This window comes from Buteo buteo, chromosome 7 (genome assembly GCF_964188355.1).
Source record: "Buteo buteo chromosome 7, bButBut1.hap1.1, whole genome shotgun sequence".
In the NCBI taxonomy this organism is placed as follows: domain Eukaryota; kingdom Metazoa; phylum Chordata; class Aves; order Accipitriformes; family Accipitridae; genus Buteo; species Buteo buteo.
The window spans coordinates 38582240-38599680 of record NC_134177.1 but is presented as its reverse complement, the minus strand read 5'-3'; the positions used below and the strand labels follow the sequence as shown (position 1 = coordinate 38599680).

Below are 17441 nucleotides of genomic sequence, written 5' to 3'. Positions count from 1 at the left end.
GCAGAGAATGACTTCAGGATAATACAAGTCTCCCTTACTCCAGAGACTACTTTGAATAGATATATTCACAAGCTGCTTGTCCTGAATGCAAGACTGGAGAACAAAGATGACTGTTCAGCTGTTTAGGCAATACAGATTGCTGTATCATCTCTGCCAGTAAAAACTAAAATCCCACTTTCTGATTTCCATATCTGACATTCCCCCACTCGCCAGTGATCATAGGAAGTAAGAATCGTGTGGCAAGTTCAGACAATTTGCTTTAGCTCCATTTCCAGAACATGTGATTGTTAACAGTAATTAATTCACTGAAGCTTTGGTTACTGAAAAGCAAGCATTCATTCTCAGAGCTCTAGCTTAGACTGGAAGCAGACATTAGAACTAGAGGACAAATGCTAGTATTAAGTATGAAGAGCAGCCTGCTGCAATCTTTCTAGTGCTTTATAGGGCTGCAGCCATCATAACACTAACCTATGCCTAGAAGGCCTCCTATTCCTGCTGCTGAAGTTTCATTCACAGGATCAGACACCAGCATTACCCTGTTTAGATACGTAAGAGATTAAAGGAAGAAGTTGGGAGCTGTATGTTGAGTTTACAAAACTTAAACTACTTCTAAGAGTCCAGAAGAGCTTGCTGTTAAAAATAAACTCATGCTTTTAATTTGTAGCACTACAATACCCATGAGGTCCAGTCATAGGTACAATTCCTGTTGTGCTTGGGTTTCTGGAACAGAAAGAGCTGCCAGAGATATCACTGCAGGCAACTAGTAGCACAAGGCATTCACTACAGATTTTTACCAGACTTTGGCCATCAGCCAAGATGATGCTGCTCCAAAGCCTTCAGAATACTGTGGCCATGGCAACCAGGTCCTACTGTGCTCCAGTTCTCATAAGATGCATTTTCCACTCTAAGGTGGAGAACAGCTCAATATAATCATGTAGTTGTACTCAGACTTCACTCTGATAACTATGCTACTATCCACTGGAGCTTTGAAGATATTCACACTGGCACAGAAGCACCTCCACCTGCTCCTCATCTTCTCCCAGTCAGTTTTCCCCTCCCCTAAAACTGCCGTCCAGTAGCAAGGACCCTTGCTGTTAACCATAATCACAAAGAAGCATATGTTGCATTCAACACAGGTCTAGAAAAAAGGCTTCATCTTAATTTATGATTAGGCTGTCATGTTTGATTCAACTATTTGTCAGAAAAACATTGTGTTGTCAAATTAGAATATTCTCAGTATCTCCCTACTTTTCTTCCTTTAGCAGACATTACTCTACTAGATTGCTTCTGGATGTCATGTAGCGTAAGTTTCATTCACCAGCCAGCAGCCTAGCTTTCAGATCCCAAATAAGAGTTTGTTTTTAAGTTTGAAGAAAAAAAGAAGTAGGAGAAAGTTGATCCTTGACTACAATTTTCTAACTGAAGTGTCAACTACAGAGTGACGCAGGAACAGACTTTGGAACATATATTCCACACTGGGAACAACTGCAAGTTAACAAGGCTTCATATCCTATTTACTTACCTCTTTGGATGGCTTTATGTAATAGACTCCAGCCTCTCTTGTCTGCTCTATCTATGTCAGCCTTGTAGTTGACCAGTGTAGTTGCAATACTCTCCAATCTTTGGGCAAGGGCTAGATCCAAAGCAAGATCTCCATTGTGATCCAATTCATTGAGCTTCCCAGGAAGCTACAACACAAATTCAGTCAATTGACATTAGAGGTAGGTTCACCAGCCCAACATAATATTTTAACAGCCCGTTCCAACTACCATAATGTTAGGCCTTCAGCTCTAATGCCTAAATGCAACACTAGTATTTTGCAAGTGCATCTTACACAGCAAAACAATTAGAAGACTACCATCACCACATGTGAGTCTACTCAGAGAACTGCTCAATAAGAAAACAGTTCTGTTTGCAAGCCTTGTTTAACTCACAGGAAGCAAGACTACTACACTCTTAAAGGATGCTGCCTATTTAGGCATATTCAACATAGAACTAGGAAGAATTATTCAATTATTCCTTTAAGATACTTCAAATCCCAATTGGATTTGCACCTAAGTGTGCTAAGTACTGCTACAGTCCCAGCTTCCAGTTAGGATTTGAGGCATCTTAAAGGACTAATTCAATAATTCTTGATAATTAATACTTGAATAATTCTTCCATCCCCCAACAAGGGGGACAACTTATTTGCTAGTTGTTTAGAGTGTTCATCCAAACAGAACACCTGTTACTTCAAACATTCAGTAAAAGAAGAAAAGCATTTGTTCAAAGAAATGATGCTTACTGAACTGCCATGAAGCAGCAGAGTTGACTATGACACAACTCAGCTTTAGATGTATATGGCAGTATCAGGTACTGGATTTTATTAGACATGATCTGTTGCACGCAAGGTGTTTTAGAAATGTTATGAATCATTTCTGAATTATGTCTTTATGGAGTTGTTACCATCAGACCTCCATTACATACATAGAAGTAGCTATGGCAATGATAAACATGCAAATAAGAATTAGTGACAAAAAAATCAAGACTGGTAGTTAGAAACTAGTTATTTGAAACACCAAATTCTAGAAAATAGGTCAAGTAAGTCTCACTATACCTGTGAATCCATTTCAATAAGATACAAAAAGACTACATCTTCTCTCTCAACTTTAATAGCCTTATGCAAAGGATAATCTGTCTTTGACTTGAACATTTTATACAATAACTGAGCACTCATGCTACTGAAGTCTTCTTTACGCAAGTCATCCTAGAAGCAATAAAAGAGAAAAGGGTAAGCAATCCTGTTTTATTTATCAACAAGGCATTGCACAATGTAATTATGATGATCACAAAACAAGTTCAGTTAAAAGCTCCATTCTGATAACATCATAACAAGCAGGAACAATCAAAGATAGCCTTTAAAGACTAGGAAGAAACACTCAAGAAGTTTTACATCTTACATTTTAGTTTCCAGTTAAATTTTTCTTACTTTTCATCTACAGACATGGAAAACTAGCATTTTACCAGACATTATAGCAGATTAACATCTAGTCTCTAATTCTCTATCTGAACTTAAATGACAGATTAGCATTTTCCGACTGTGCTGGTTTTGGCTGGGATAGAGTTAATTTTCTTCACAGTAGCTGGTATGGGACTACATTTTGGCTTTGTGCTGGAAGCAATGCTGATAACACAGGGATGTTGTAGATACTGCTGAGCAGTGCTTACACAGCATCAAGGCCTTTTCTGCTCCTCACCCCACCCCACCAGCAAGGAGGCTGGGGGGGGGGCCACAAGAATTTGGGAGGGGACACAGCTGGGACAGCTGACCCCAACTGACCAAAGGGATATTCCAGACCATATGGCATCATGCTCAGCCTATAAAGCTGGGGGAAGAAAGAGGAAGGGGGGGACATTCGGACTGATGGCATTTTGTCTTCCCAAGTCACCATTCCACATGATGGAGCCCTGCTTTCCTGAAGATGGCTGAACACCTGCCTGCCGATAGGAAGCAGTGAATTAATTCCTTGTTTGCGCATGTGGCTTTTGCTTTACCTATTAAACTGTCTCAACCCACAAGTTTTATCACTTCTACCTTTCCGATTCCCTCCCCAATCCCACCTGGAGGAGGGAGTGAGCAGCTGTGTGGGACTGAGTTACTGGCTTGGGTTAAACCACAACACTGACAAAAAGGCCTGTAACTATTGAAGACTGACAACTCCACAGAACTTTGAAGAAACTCTGAATAAAAGTAAACAGAAACTTAGAAGTCTGAAGACCTTAGATTTGAGCTAGTGCTCATTTGACTAAACAGAAACAGCCTCATTTCCAGGTAGAATACAGTGTCAAAAGTTAGGAGGCAGAAGCATGAAAGAGTTAAAATGGCTGACCTGCAGGTTCAGATACAAGAATATATTTTTTTGTGTCAGGTCAAAGCACTTCCCTCTGCTTTTGCATTAGCCAAACAATGACACATCCACATCTGGATGATGCATTTTAGATTTAGAATAACCTAAACCCTCACACACTAGTCTGCTGTTGACAAGTCTTATTTTCAAGGCTAATCCACTACTAAGTTACTCAAACTTTCCTCAAAATAACAGATCAGAGCAAGTGAAACTCCCAAGTCAGTTGCAAAACTCCTTGCCACTCCCTCCATTACAGAAAAGAAACTCTTCCCTGGCTTCTGTGGATTATTTTTAGAAGTAAAAGCAGGCCTGGGATTTGTGATGTGTATAGACAGAGACCAACTATGGGTGAACTTCTAAACAGTCCCAAGTCCAGATTTAATAAACAATCCTCTTGCTTATTAGAATACTGCCCCTTTGGTTTGACTCATGTTTAGGAAAGTAAGGTGCTTTTTACAGTGAAGTATTTCCAATGAACAGAACAACTCCTCAGGCTATAAGCTACTTCCCTCAGTCAAGACATTCACACCAAGATAGACAACAGACATAACCTCTAAAGACAACAATCAAAATCTTAGATAAGAAGCCACTTAATGTGCTTTGTTTCAAATATATAATTATGAATTAGTATTGTAGACAACACCAAATAACACACAGTGTCAAAAGCACATATTATAAAATAAAGATAACTGAGACAGATAGGAAGGGAAGTGTCACTCCTGCCTCAGAAGTAGCCCCTTCACTCACACCAGGCAACAGGGCAGGCAGATTTGACAGCTTTTTATCAAAACTGCTGCTCTCTGCAAACATATAAGGGTCAGCATAATAGGTCACCTGAGTCACTGAAAGTTATCAGAAGCCCATGTAATCCCCATCCCAACTGGAATGCTTGAATGCTAGCATACCAAGAGATACTCCTGAGGTTAGATAGTACAGCAAGTTAAGCAAAATGCTACTGATTAAGTTCCTATACTCTGCAAACATTTTTCCTCTTGCTTCTGACAGTACTTACCCAGTGACTAGCAATTATCTCAGCACAATAGTTCAGAAGAGTGCTAGCATTCAGCTCCTCAGCAGTCTGATAGAAACGAATGCAGTTCCTGACATTAACTAGTGACATAACTCCTTTTTCACATCTGTCAAAATAGGAAAGCCAGTGTTCAGTAATCAGGAAACAGCTTTACTGTAATCACTCTCCCATGGTGTAACAGGGTCCTAAATACTCATTTTCCTAGATGCCAGTAGAAAATGGCTTGGCCTTGCTTTACTATAAGGCTAAGCAGCATAAACATACTTCAATCAGAAGCCCTGTAACACAGCTTTCTTAAGAGCAGACTCCTATTAGAGTCCATCTAAGCTAATGTCCCATAACAACACACACTGCAGGATCCTGCAAGTGGAGACAGACATCCTAGCTCTCCCAAAGGAACAAACTCAAGTTCATTGACTGTTATGAAGTAGGGAAGATGTCTATTCTTTAGAAGTACTATAGTGATCACAAGCAGCTTTTGTGCCAAAGCTAGAAACAGGCAAGCCAAATATAGCTATTTGTTTAATAAAGAGAAGGGATAAGCTTTAACAGCAGATCCACCTAATTTTTATAGGTGTGAAGCTATTAGTTTGAGTTTATGGGAAGAAAATCCAAGTACCTCAAAATAAAGATAAAGTTAAACATACCAGTGATCTCCAAGCAGATATTAAGACCAAAAAATGAAATACTTGTCTCCAGGTGCAAATACCTAGCAAGACATCTAATAATTACTAGTAGCATATGTACATGGACTTGTCACTAGACTACCATGACTAGACAACAGCTGAGGAATGTTTAGCTAGTACAACAACATGCAGACAGTTTTAGGCTGGTACAAAGCTTGAAGGCAATTCTAGCATTGACCTTACAGATGTCAGCTTCTTTAGTCTGAAGAATTGAGAGCAATTTAGTTCGCTTCATGTTGAGTCACACTTAAATTACAGATTATGAGTGCCATGTACTGCTACAGCCCCAGACACTCCTTGGGCAAAAGATTATATCAAAGGGTACTTCAACTAAATTCAAGGCTTCAAAGTTGCACAAAACAAAGTTGTACGTTCGGGCTTCTCACTAACTCTAAATGGTTATTTAGAGCATTCTAAACATTCAAGATAACAACCTAGCCCCGACTAATATGGTGTAATCAATCTCAAAATGGCAAAATATTGTACTGTTATTTTAACCTTCTTCATGAAGAAAAGCTGCCAAGATGCACAGAACAGCTCTTTAAGTTAAAATAAATTTCACCTGTGGTATTTTAATACTGCAAACTCCTTGCTATTGACTCTTCCTAGCATTCTCTAACAATTCCTTTCCTGCAACTCTCCAGAGCTTGTTACTAATATACTGATCTCTACTTCATCTTAATGCCAAATTAGGGTTATTAGTTTGACTGGGAGAAGAACTGGAAAGTAAACATAAAAGCTATAAGAAAAACTGCTATAGTTTAACTGTAGTACAAGGCTCCATTTCCTGTGATAAACTGAATGTCATACTGTATTATTAAAAGCTTAAGACTTTGAAAAGGCAAAATTTTATCCAATTGCCAGCAGCTGTCACCTTATTTCTATTCAAACAAGGTTGAACAGTTCAAGAAGATCCACTGTATTTACCAAGACTCACCTTTCCCTAAGTAGCTGGAGCTGAAATTTATTAGCTAGTTTCATGAGCTCTGTCAAGAAGATATCATCTTCTCTTAGCTCAAGTTCATCTGTGTAGATCCACCGCAGCATTGCCATGGTTACCTCTGGGTCAGCATCTGGTACAGGGAGCAACAGGGATTAATAAAATACCCAAACAACAATCACCTATTCAAGTAGCTACTATTCCTCTGACTGTTAAAGTCACAGCTACCATGAAAAAAAGATAGCCTCATTGAAACTGTATGGCTTTAATTCAATCAAAGTGTCAAAACAGAGGCAAAACTGCTCAGAAGTTGAAACTAGTAACAATGCTGGCACCAAGCAAGAAAATCTTTTTTCCATTGGAACACTGTACAGAATGCAGGAACCCCTCTAACATCTCCTACCTGCTACACAGATATTGCATATTTAGAGGCCAGCGATGCCCCTTTAAAGTCTTTGGTACCTCACATATGGCTAAACCCACATCTACATTTGACAAGAACAAATCCCCTTTTTGATTTAAGAATCCTGCTTCTTTGATATCAGAGCCATATGTTATGAACTGTTACATTCCAATAAAGGTACTTACACCTTGGTAATGACTACAAAGTAGTTAAAACTGCTGTGAACCATTTCTAGGAAAGGTGCAAAAGAGTCTAAGCAGCTGGTTAGATTTCAAGTGTTTACAACACTAATCAAAAGCCTTATGTTTTTACACAGCAAGAAAAATAGAAACCTACACCACAGGACACAAGATACAGAAGCCCAATGACCAGGGACCTTTGTCACCTGGTCTGAAGTATAGTGACAAACCTGCTTACAGGGATGTAGATGAGAATTACTCCACAGTGTACTACCAAACGAATTACAACAAAAAATACCATTCATTTAGAAAAATAACATTAGTCCCTGAAGCCATTTTGTTTGTTTTTAAAATGAAAACATACATGTTTAAGACACTGAAATACCCATCCTAAAACATCTCCTTCACATGGAGGGTTGCCCCAGATTATTTGCAGAGTACCAGACAACTACTTGGCATAGCATGTAGACTGCCTCCTAAGAAACAGAAGGTTTTAGTAAGACAAGTATCTTTCGCCAAGCTTGAAGGAATCAGAAAGCCTACTTGAGCTGTAATATCAGCTCTGCCTTGGCAGAGGTAAGAGTTCATTTTCTCCCTCCTGACAAGAGAGCCTGTGTTCATCTCTTTCTACTCTTCTTAAAGAGTAGAAAATTCCGCAGATTACATGAACTCTAAAAACACTCAATTTTAAATGCTGCCTATATTTTGAAGTTAGGATTCAGGCAATCTTAGCTTGCAAGTTCTTCAGAAGAACCTCTTAAGAAAACCATAACAGCTTTTAGGGAACAGCTTGTTGCTTGCTACAACTATTTCATAACTTAATTAATCCTTTTGCCATTTATCAAATTTTATAAGAATTCAATTTTACACAGTGGAAACTATCATTTACTAGCACGTATTTTAAGCATCATTCTGTAATAGGAAGTGCTTGCATTGCTAAACATGCAAGACCGCAGTTACATTTGAGATTCTCAGACTAGCTTCAATGTGGAGCTAGAAATGCTATGGACTGCCACTTGCAATGAAAGTACAATTAACATAAGAGCTTTTCAGTAATAATCTTCTGTTAGCACAGCACTCAATTTAAAAACTCCTTGGCATCTGTTTTTTGTGGCTGCAGAAAGATCCATAAATCCTTTTGCAAGAAAGCCTATGCTGTCTCATAAAACTAGCTTGCTGTGACTTGCTTCTTTCCCGTCTGCCTGCACATAGGATTCATAAGATTAAGTGCAGAAAGTGAAGCCAATGCTTAATATTCAACATGCCAGCCAGCAAACCTGCTTAACTTCATGCCTGTTTTTATTGCTCACAAATTAATTGTATAAGACTCTTATTCTGTTAAGTACAGAAGAAAAGCCTGTCAAGAGGTTCGATCTGCAGAAACACTGCCCAGTGTAAGTACATGCCAGAGAAACAGCTACAGCAGGACAAAACACCATCTTGTAGAAGACTTTCAGAAAACTTCTCTTCCTCACCTATTTTGCAAAGGTATCAAAGTGCCAAAGCAAATAACTTTTTAATAACACATCAGCATTTGTATTCATTTCCCACACACACTATGTTAACAAGAAGCAAGGTATTTCCATGACACACTTCAGAGAAATTATGCACACTACCTCAAAAAGCCCTGTCCTTAGAAAGGAAGAAGTCAAGCTCCTCCACATAGATTTGTTTTTCATTATGTTTAGTTGACTCTAGAAAAGACAAACAGGCCACCATTCTCAACCCCTGTTCATTAAAGAGAAAGAAGGTAGGTTATTGATATAACTAGCACTAGCACCAAGTTCACAAGCGTACTACCATGTTTCAGAGACAGAGCTCCATAATTAATGGATTAAGCACCACTTTTTGTGGACAGTAGTAGTCTGAAAGGTACGTAAAGTAACCTTTCCCCAACAGGCCCTTTCAGTCATCCTAAAAACAATCAAAGCATCATATTACTAAGCAATGACTGACCTGACAGATCCAGCTCCTCTGTTGAGGCAAGGTTGGCAAGACTCCAAGTATCACTGCGTGCCGCCAAGACAAATTTGTGAGCACTGATGTGCTTGTCCCCAACCTTTATCTTCAGATCACTGATAAGAGGAAAAAAGCATATACATGTATAACACAGACTTCCCCTGCGCTTAGATACATATTCAGCATCTCCATAGTATCTATGTCCTGGTATCCACATTTAGGTTCAAGTTGTTTGAGACATCAAAACATGTTTCAATGGTTAAGTAGAACACGTTGCCAAACAACAATTCTTATTTTTCTAGGGAAAAATGCAATGAGTCATTAGTATTTAAAGCATTGGGGGTGTGGGGAGGTTAACTTTTTTGGAATAAACTGCAAGGGAATTATTGTAGAAGATAGGAAAATCCAACAATCTTGAGGTTAAATATTTATGTTGCAGTGTCCATACTAATACTGTCAGCTAAGCACCAATGGTTTCAGGCAAGACCAGCAACAGAACAAACAATGTTTGACAGTAGTCTAAGGCAGACTCCAAGAATCCCCAGTTCCCAGGAGACCAGCTGTCAAGAACACTGATTTCATCCTGACCCCTTTAACACCAGGTTATCCTTTGTAGTTAGAAAGTACCTACCCTGTTTATTTTAAAGTCCCATAGCTTGCAAATGTTCTGACTGTGTAGGAGTACTTTCCAGACCATTTTCTAAATCAAAGCACCGCTATAAACTACAGTACAAAATACAGAGATTTTAAACTTGCACTTAAAACTTACCTTTCTCATTTTATGGCTTGTAGGTCCTTTTAGACCACTATTCTATTCTACGCCTTTAAAACTCATATGCTGAACAGAAATGAAGTGATCCAACTCATCTGACATATGCTACCTAACAAATCTTTTACCCAGCATGCTATAATAAGTTCTCGCCAGGCACAGAGCCTTTTCTCAGGGAGGCTCATGAAGAGGTGTTAGGGGAAGGAAATTTTAAACAAAACTATATATTTTCCCCTTACCTGACTGAACTCCTTTACTATATTGACACTATGTTGCTTTCAGTAATAGCAAAGAAATTGATAAGTATCATTGTAATCTCAGAACTAAATCAGTTAAGGCATCTACAGTATTGAAGATGATCCTTAATGTGCCTGTGGAAAAGAAACCATTAAACCTAATTTTGTGTTGAGATTCAAAGATACAATATCGTTTATACCACTAAGTCACACAGATCACTGTCTAAGACCTGTTACATCATACAACCAGACAAGCCAATTTAATCAGGCTTCTTTACACATACAACAGGAATACAGAACTGGTCTCAAGGACATACCCTTTCAAGAAAGGAGAGCTTTCCAGTCTGTAGTAGATAATCATCCAATTAATCCATCAGCTACACATAGAACAGTTTAAAATTACTTCTGTTCAAAGGGAGCTTTGCTGTTGACAGTGAAAATGGTCAGTTTTCTTTAAACTTGTCTTAAATGTCAGCCTCAGAGATGAACTTCTACTTAGAGCTCTTGATTCAAGAACTGGATTCAGTATGCTACCTGACCTTAGCATTCTCTTCCAACTGCAGCTGTGGACCCTATTCGTACCAGGCAGCAGAGAAAGAATTTTCCTTGTTTAAGACTAGTACCTACTGCAAAGCCAAAGGTTCCTGTAATAGCCCTTCGCCCAAAGGGGGATTTCTTACCTGTACTGCTCCTGCTGATAGAGTTCAGCTACAATGGCAAGAAGTCGACTGATGAAGGTGTCACTGGCATTGTCTTGGTTAGCCTCAGCAGCCAGAAGATTGCATCTCCTTTCTGTATCAACTAGTTTCTTCTGCAGCTTTACATACTCCTGGCGGAGAAGCATCAGGTGCTTTTCCAGCTTGGCCACCTCCTCTGCAGAGGCACACAGTGTTACTACAAGGTTGAAACATGCACACCTTTGTTTTGCATCTGTGGGTAACTTAACCCTACAAGCACATTACACATCTCATTTAATCACAGAACACTCCAGTAAGAGTCTCTCCTCTTTCACGCTACTTGAGCATCTCACCCCCCAATATTAAATCTTTTATTTTACATCATTGCTAGCCATAAACACATCGAAAATAATCAGAACAGTGATAGAAGCCACTTAAAGTTCCTGAATCCTGTCCAATCAGGAATGCCACAAGATTTCTAAAAGCAAGAGAGTCTGTGACTGTGGGAATTACAGTGGTATAGAGGACTAACTCTTTGGTTCTTACCCATTTTTTCAGTTTAGTTAAGATGCTGTTCGACTTCACAGCTGAGGCATCAATCACAAGTGAGTATTAGAACAGTTGCTGACATACCATATCTGCCTCAGAGTACTTAACTGACCTGTTTAGAACTCCTCACACTGTCAGCTAAGACACTCTAAGAAATGGACAGAGTGGAAGACAGATTCTCCCCAGAATCTATGTTTTAAAGGCCAATCAAAAATATATATAAAACTCTACTTGCTACTGGCACACACAGATTCCTCCACTGGAGGCACTGCACTGACAAGGCATCACTGTGCAGAGTCAGGTCCATGGTAGCTATCTCAAATCAGGAGTAGCACAGCAAGAGCACCTGGAAATCTGATCCCCAGTCAAGTATTTCCATCCCATTGCAGAACCTGCTTTTCCACCACACTTAAATGGTCACTCCACAACATGTTGTGCTAAGTTAGTTCACTGAACTCAACCCAGGCCACCTGGATGAAAAACCTCTACCGCACTGCTAGAAGGAAACATCTGTACAGGTGCTTAAAAACAGTCCAACTTATGAATACTTATTTATTAATTAGTTGCACAAACTATATGTAGCTTTCAATCACTGTGCTTGTTTCCCCCCATCATTAAGTTGATCTTCTGAATAAGGTACAAATCCAAAACCAGTCCTAAAATGAGAGGGGGCAGGGAGGAGAAATTTGGAAGCTAACCAATGATTTTAAGTAGGAAAGTTCCTACAAGATTACTCCCTACCAGCCAGGAATTCACTGTTCAACAATTCTTCTCAATTATTTACTAAATGCAAGTCACTACTACAAACAATGAGAAACCGAGCTCTATTGACCAGTGTTTTCTTCTTTCTTCTCTAGAAAAGTTCAACAGCATAGCTGACCTTGGCCTTGCTCCAACACAGGTCCCCAGGGTAGAGCATCCTGCTTTTGCCCAGCTGCAGACAGAATGCCTCATTTAGTCTTTCCTCTATGGACTGCTGCAGCAAACACTCCCTCATAAGTCTTTTAACTTAACAATTACTGTAATGGATAATCAGAAAGTAATTTACCCTATTTTACTCTTCAGCTAATACTATTTAAGCAGGTTTGGCAGTGTACTTCCTTCAGCAGCCTTTTATTTAGCTTCATCCTTTAGAAATTAATAGGTATCATCTCCTTTGGGATACTTTCCTTATTCTATTGAAATATACTATGATTTCAGAATTGTGCTACCAACACCCTACCAACCCTCAAAGAGGGTTTGAAATTCTGCTCTGGTCTTTCTATCTGAAGACAAATGCAGTTTCAGTGTTCCCAGAGCTAGAAGGACATGTCTCTTGAGCAACGGCTCCTTCGCAACTGATTCATAAGGAAGATGTCAAGGGTGGCACAAAGCAAGTGCTACTCCTACAGCAGGGAGGGCACAAGTCTGATAGGAGTGAAGAGTGATGACTGAAAGGCACTTTAAGAACCACACCAAAAATTAGTGTATGAACACCACCACTGTTCATACAGTGAGATTTTTAGGTGCTATACAAATTCAAATGCTAGGAACAAGAAGTTGCCTGCTGAACCTCATAGCATATATAATCTTAAAGAAATACTGCATCTTCCAGTCAAGCAATCAGAGTGTGAAGGTGGGAATAAAGAATCAGTACCAGAAGGTAACATCTCAAATACTGTCATTTTACCAAAGTCAGCTCACTGGCTCCAAATTACTCTGAAGTCAATAGGACATAACGCAGAACCTTAAACCCTCAACCAGCAGTAGCTTAAACTTTATGCATAACGAACAATCAAGTTTGTTACTGCTGCTTCCAGGGCAATCCAAGACAATCACTACTGGCAGTGAAAGTACCTCGAAGTGAAGCTTTGAAAAATGTTGTTGTCAGATTGACAGCCTATGCTTCCTGCGACCTCAGTGAGAGGGACTGATAGGTATTTACTTATTGTAAGAATTACAAGAGTTGTAAAGTAAGAGTTTCTCTTATTCTACACAACACCACACACACCAGTTGTGTAGTAGCTACTACTGCACACTTGCAGACAATATTTATCTTACAGCACATTTCAAGTGCACATTCAAGACAGTCCTCAAAGTCCAGTTAATCAACATTCACTGCAAAAGAGCAAAGCTTCAAGTTTTCTCTGTATACTGTTCATTTAAAGAGTTAATAGGAGAGTTACGTAAGTTAATAAGAATTGCTTCAAAAGTAGAACCTGCTCAACCTCAGGTAGAAGCACTACCTCTATTTAAACAAGTTGCACCACAACTCCAGGCTTACTATTTACAGTTCTCAATTTTGGAAGGAGGGAGAAGTATCATCACTTTTTAAAAATCAATGCAAAATGACCATTGTATCTTCAAGCTGGCAATCACTTTGACAGAGCACATATTATTGCCAGTCCACATTATATATGACCATACACCTCACTGTCTCCCAAGTATAATGTACAATTACTGCATGCACACACCTAATGAAGTTCTTTGCATCAAGACACTGAAAGGACAGACTCACTGGAAGATACCAGTAAGTCTCTGGCTAAACATCAATCCACATGCATCAGTGAGAGGATGCCTGGGTTCAGCAGAGGCATACACAAAGTGACTCCTTTTCTGAGCCCACAGTCCAGGTACAGAGTTAACAGATAGCTAGACAAGAAAATAAAAGCAGTGTTGTTAACAGCTTTCTGGCAGATAGACTAGCATCTCATGAACAGGCAGAAGTTTATGTTCCATGTCAAAGATATTAAAGAGGACTTCAGAAAAGGCTACTGAAATGTTCTCACAGGAGAGAGCACAAAAGTACTCAAGAGCAACTAGATAGCTGAATCCAAAGAGATAAGCAGGGAGGCAATGTGGTGACAGATAGCATGTACCAAAAACTAGAGGGAAGGTCAAGTGGAACCCATTACACTGCCCACCCCACCCATCAAAAGCAGTCACAGAAGCTTTTGTTTATTTATGAAGTGGACCCGAGTGAAATATTTCAGAAAAACATATTTCCTTACCCCCTCAAGTCCTTCATCCACTGCTCCACACTCTGACCCCCACCTCCACAAGGCTGTACAAGTTGTTTTGTTGTTCCTCCTCATTTTTGCAGACTTATGATCTTTACCCTGACAACCATCCCAAAGTACTACAGCGTACTTCCTATTGCTTTAGATTCAAGCATTAATCCAACAATTTTTACCCATGCCTGCATGTAACCTAGTATCCTCTGGTATTGGTGGTACAGAACTCTCACAGAAATCAGACAAGCAAGCTCGGCTCTTTTCTTTATAAACTGTTCAATCAATTTGTAGCTAATAATTGCAATAAATCTAATTCAGGACTTCCATACAGAGTCCACGCTTCCATAACAAAAAGGCACTCAGCTTCTGAGCAGATGACCACAGTTTGACAAGCTCCCTTCCTTAATAAGCCTTCACTTTTCAGCTGACTCTCCAATACTGTCATTCTTAACTAGAAAAGTGTTGCTGCAAATAGCTACTTGTTTGAAGGGACAAAACGAGCCCCTCCGCCCAGATATCAGAAGAAACTGAGTGGGGAGAGCTACAACTCCAGCTTATTACTCCTGTTCACGCAGGATCACTCACTGGTCATGTACCTTCTTTAGCCAAAAGATCAGAGAATTACTTGAATTAGGGAAGAATCTTTGAGAAGTATAGATGTCTGAAACAGGACTTGCATCAGCTGCAGGTTCATTCCGCAGAGCAGGACACTGAACCAGAGCCTCAGGTCCTTGCGGGTCTCAGTGGTGAAAGTTTCACCACCTGAAGACATCTTTGACACCTAATGCCCACCAGAACTGGGTCACCAAGGCTTAAAAGCAAGCCTAAGAGGCTAGTCAGCTACATATGAAACAGTGGTACTTTAGCACACAAAAAGTGAGGAGTTGCTCTAAGGATTTATTAAACCAGCTTGACTGCAGCATCCTCTTGGCTGATGCATGCCAGAAGATCAACATATGCTACATCCTAGTTAATCTTCCACAAGTGGTTTTAAAATTCTACCACTGTCTGAGAGTTGCACTTCAAAAGTCAAAGGCTGTGCTTTTAAGACTGTAAGTTAGAGCCTTCGTTTCCTTTGTAACTTGGGGCATTTTAGCTCAGTTTGCCGACTTGGTTTCCTCCAGGGAGGAAAAAGAGGAAGCTTCTGTCTTGCAGAAAGAAGCAGGACTGTAAAAATCCAAGTGTCTTTTCAAATTCCATTACCTCAGTTAAATTAGTTTCGAAATGGTGTAACCGATAGCCTCCAAGCAAAACAAAAGCAGTCTAGGAGTTCTGCAGATCTCATTAGAGCCCAAATTTGACAAAGGGAGTCCCAGCAGCTAGTGACCCGGAGGCTGCAGCACAGCCTCTCCGCCTTACTCCACGAAAAGCCGCCGCCCGCAGCGACTCCGACAGACCGCGCCGGGCTCTCCTCATCCCGGCAGCCCCGGGGCAGGCGGCATCACCCACCGCAGCTCCCGCCTGACCGGCGAAGTGCGGGGAGGGAGTCGGCGGGATGTCCCGGCTGGCTCCCCACCACCCACTACAGCCCAGAGCCACAGCAACCCCCAAAATCCCCCTCCCCGAGGGGCAAAGGCGCCCACGCCAGGCCCGCCCTACCCCCGGCGGTACTAGCCCGCGGCCCCGGGCTGGGCAGGACCCCCCCGCCATTTCACGTTCACCTCGGGGGCGGCCTGGCCCACCCGCCGCGGGCAGGGCCGAGCCAGTCCCACAGAGGGAAAAAGCAGAAGCCCCACACGGAGGCCGCCCCGGTCCCCTGCGAGCGGAGAAGCCACCCCGGCCAGCGGCGCTACCCGCGCACCCGGCGGCCGCGGCCCCGCCCGGCCCCTCGCCCGGGCTCCCCCCCTTACCTTCCGCCATGTTGGGTCCGGGGCCGCGGCTCTCGCGAGAGCCGCCGCCCGCCCCGCCGCCCGAGCCTGGCGCTCTCGCGAGACCAGCGGGACGCCCCCCGCCCCGCTCCGGCCGCCGCCTGCTCTCAGCGGGAACCCCAGGCACGCCGGGCCGGCGTTGGCACCGCTCCGCTTTATACCGGCGGCTCCTCCCCGCCTCAGCCAGCGAACGGCCCCCTGGGAGCCAGCCGGCGGGCCGGCCTCGCCTCGCCCGCTCCCCGTCCCCTCAGGAGGCGGCGGGGCCCACCGGCCTCCGGCTCTGCGCCTGAGGCGTTTCGCCCGGCAGCGGCAGGAGGCAGCCGGCGGCTGGTTTTAACCGCTCTGGGGTGTCTCTTCCCTCCCCCCTCCCCGAGATAAGGCTTCGAGTCCGGGCGATCCGGCCGTTGAACAGCGCGATGGCCGCGTTGGCAGTAAAACACCGACGGCCAGAGCCGGAGGGCTGGGAAACGCGGGAGAAAACCGCCCGGTACCAGGGGAGAAGGCAGCCGGGGCCAGGGCGCGACGGCCACCTTCGCTTCACCTGCGGTTCGGCCTGCACGGAAAGCCACCGGCGTGCACTGGCTTTAGCGCACCCCAAAAGCAGCGTGTGCCTTCTCCTGCTCACCCAGTTCCAGCACAGCTACTAGAAGTGCCAGCATGGGTTTGCCATCTGACGGGGTCTCTTCAGCGCTTGGCTTTTACTCGAATCATCGTTACTTCGGTTCCTGCATGTATTGCTTTTGTTTCAGTCAACAGTCCTAGCACCCGGATCTGTGCCCGGCGGGTAAAGAGTGTGGTTGAGAGTCAAGACGGGCAACGACCAAGTAACAGTAACAGGATCATTTTCCGCAGCCATGTGTACAACATAGCTGACCCTCGACTGTTTTCATTGCTCGTGATCTTTCCTGCCTCTATGCAACAGAAATACCAAAATACTCTACACTGATGCAACAGCAATTTTTCTGTTTGCTTTAGAGAGCAAATTTCAAACAAATGTTTGAACGCATTATGCACAGTGTTGTTTTACAGATGTAATTTTTTCCTGACTTCACCATTAAGTGATCTTTGAAAAGTCGCTCTGCCTCATATCTTAGTTTTCTGTGCCCACTGGATAAAACAGCAAAACCAGAACTAGGCCTAGGCGACCCAGAGACTGCAGTTTTCTAGACATAGCACGAAACAGGGCCTGTCTCATTTTTTTGCAGCTCAGTGACAATGTAGCTAACTTAAACCACTGCTTTATGGGTGCTATTGATCATCTTGAG

At 42.2% G+C, this 17441-nt stretch overlaps 1 protein-coding gene across 5 annotated transcripts in view; it reads right to left on the bottom strand.

Annotated features, from left to right (window-relative positions):
- Nucleotides 1-16257, bottom strand: part of ANKFY1 (ankyrin repeat and FYVE domain containing 1) — a 35288-nt gene extending 19031 nt beyond the window's left edge. Inside the window, exons 1-7 of one of the 5 annotated variants that reach the window (XM_075032478.1) lie at nt 16159-16257; nt 10770-10962; nt 9082-9200; nt 6541-6676; nt 4900-5023; nt 2597-2746; nt 1523-1688 (exon numbers count right to left, since the gene is read on the bottom strand). In XM_075032478.1, coding sequence (XP_074888579.1) covers nt 1523-1688; nt 2597-2746; nt 4900-5023; nt 6541-6676; nt 9082-9200; nt 10770-10962; nt 16159-16168 — 898 coding nt within the window. In that variant the 5' untranslated portion in view covers nt 16169-16257. Of the gene's footprint in view, nt 1-1522; nt 1689-2596; nt 2747-4899; nt 5024-6540; nt 6677-8741; nt 8854-9081; nt 9202-10769; nt 10984-14305; nt 14345-16158 lie in introns of those variants that run through there. The other 4 variants (XM_075032477.1, XM_075032479.1, XM_075032480.1 and 1 more) reach the window with 4 other exon arrangements.
- Between the last annotated feature and the right edge of the window lie 1184 nt (nt 16258-17441).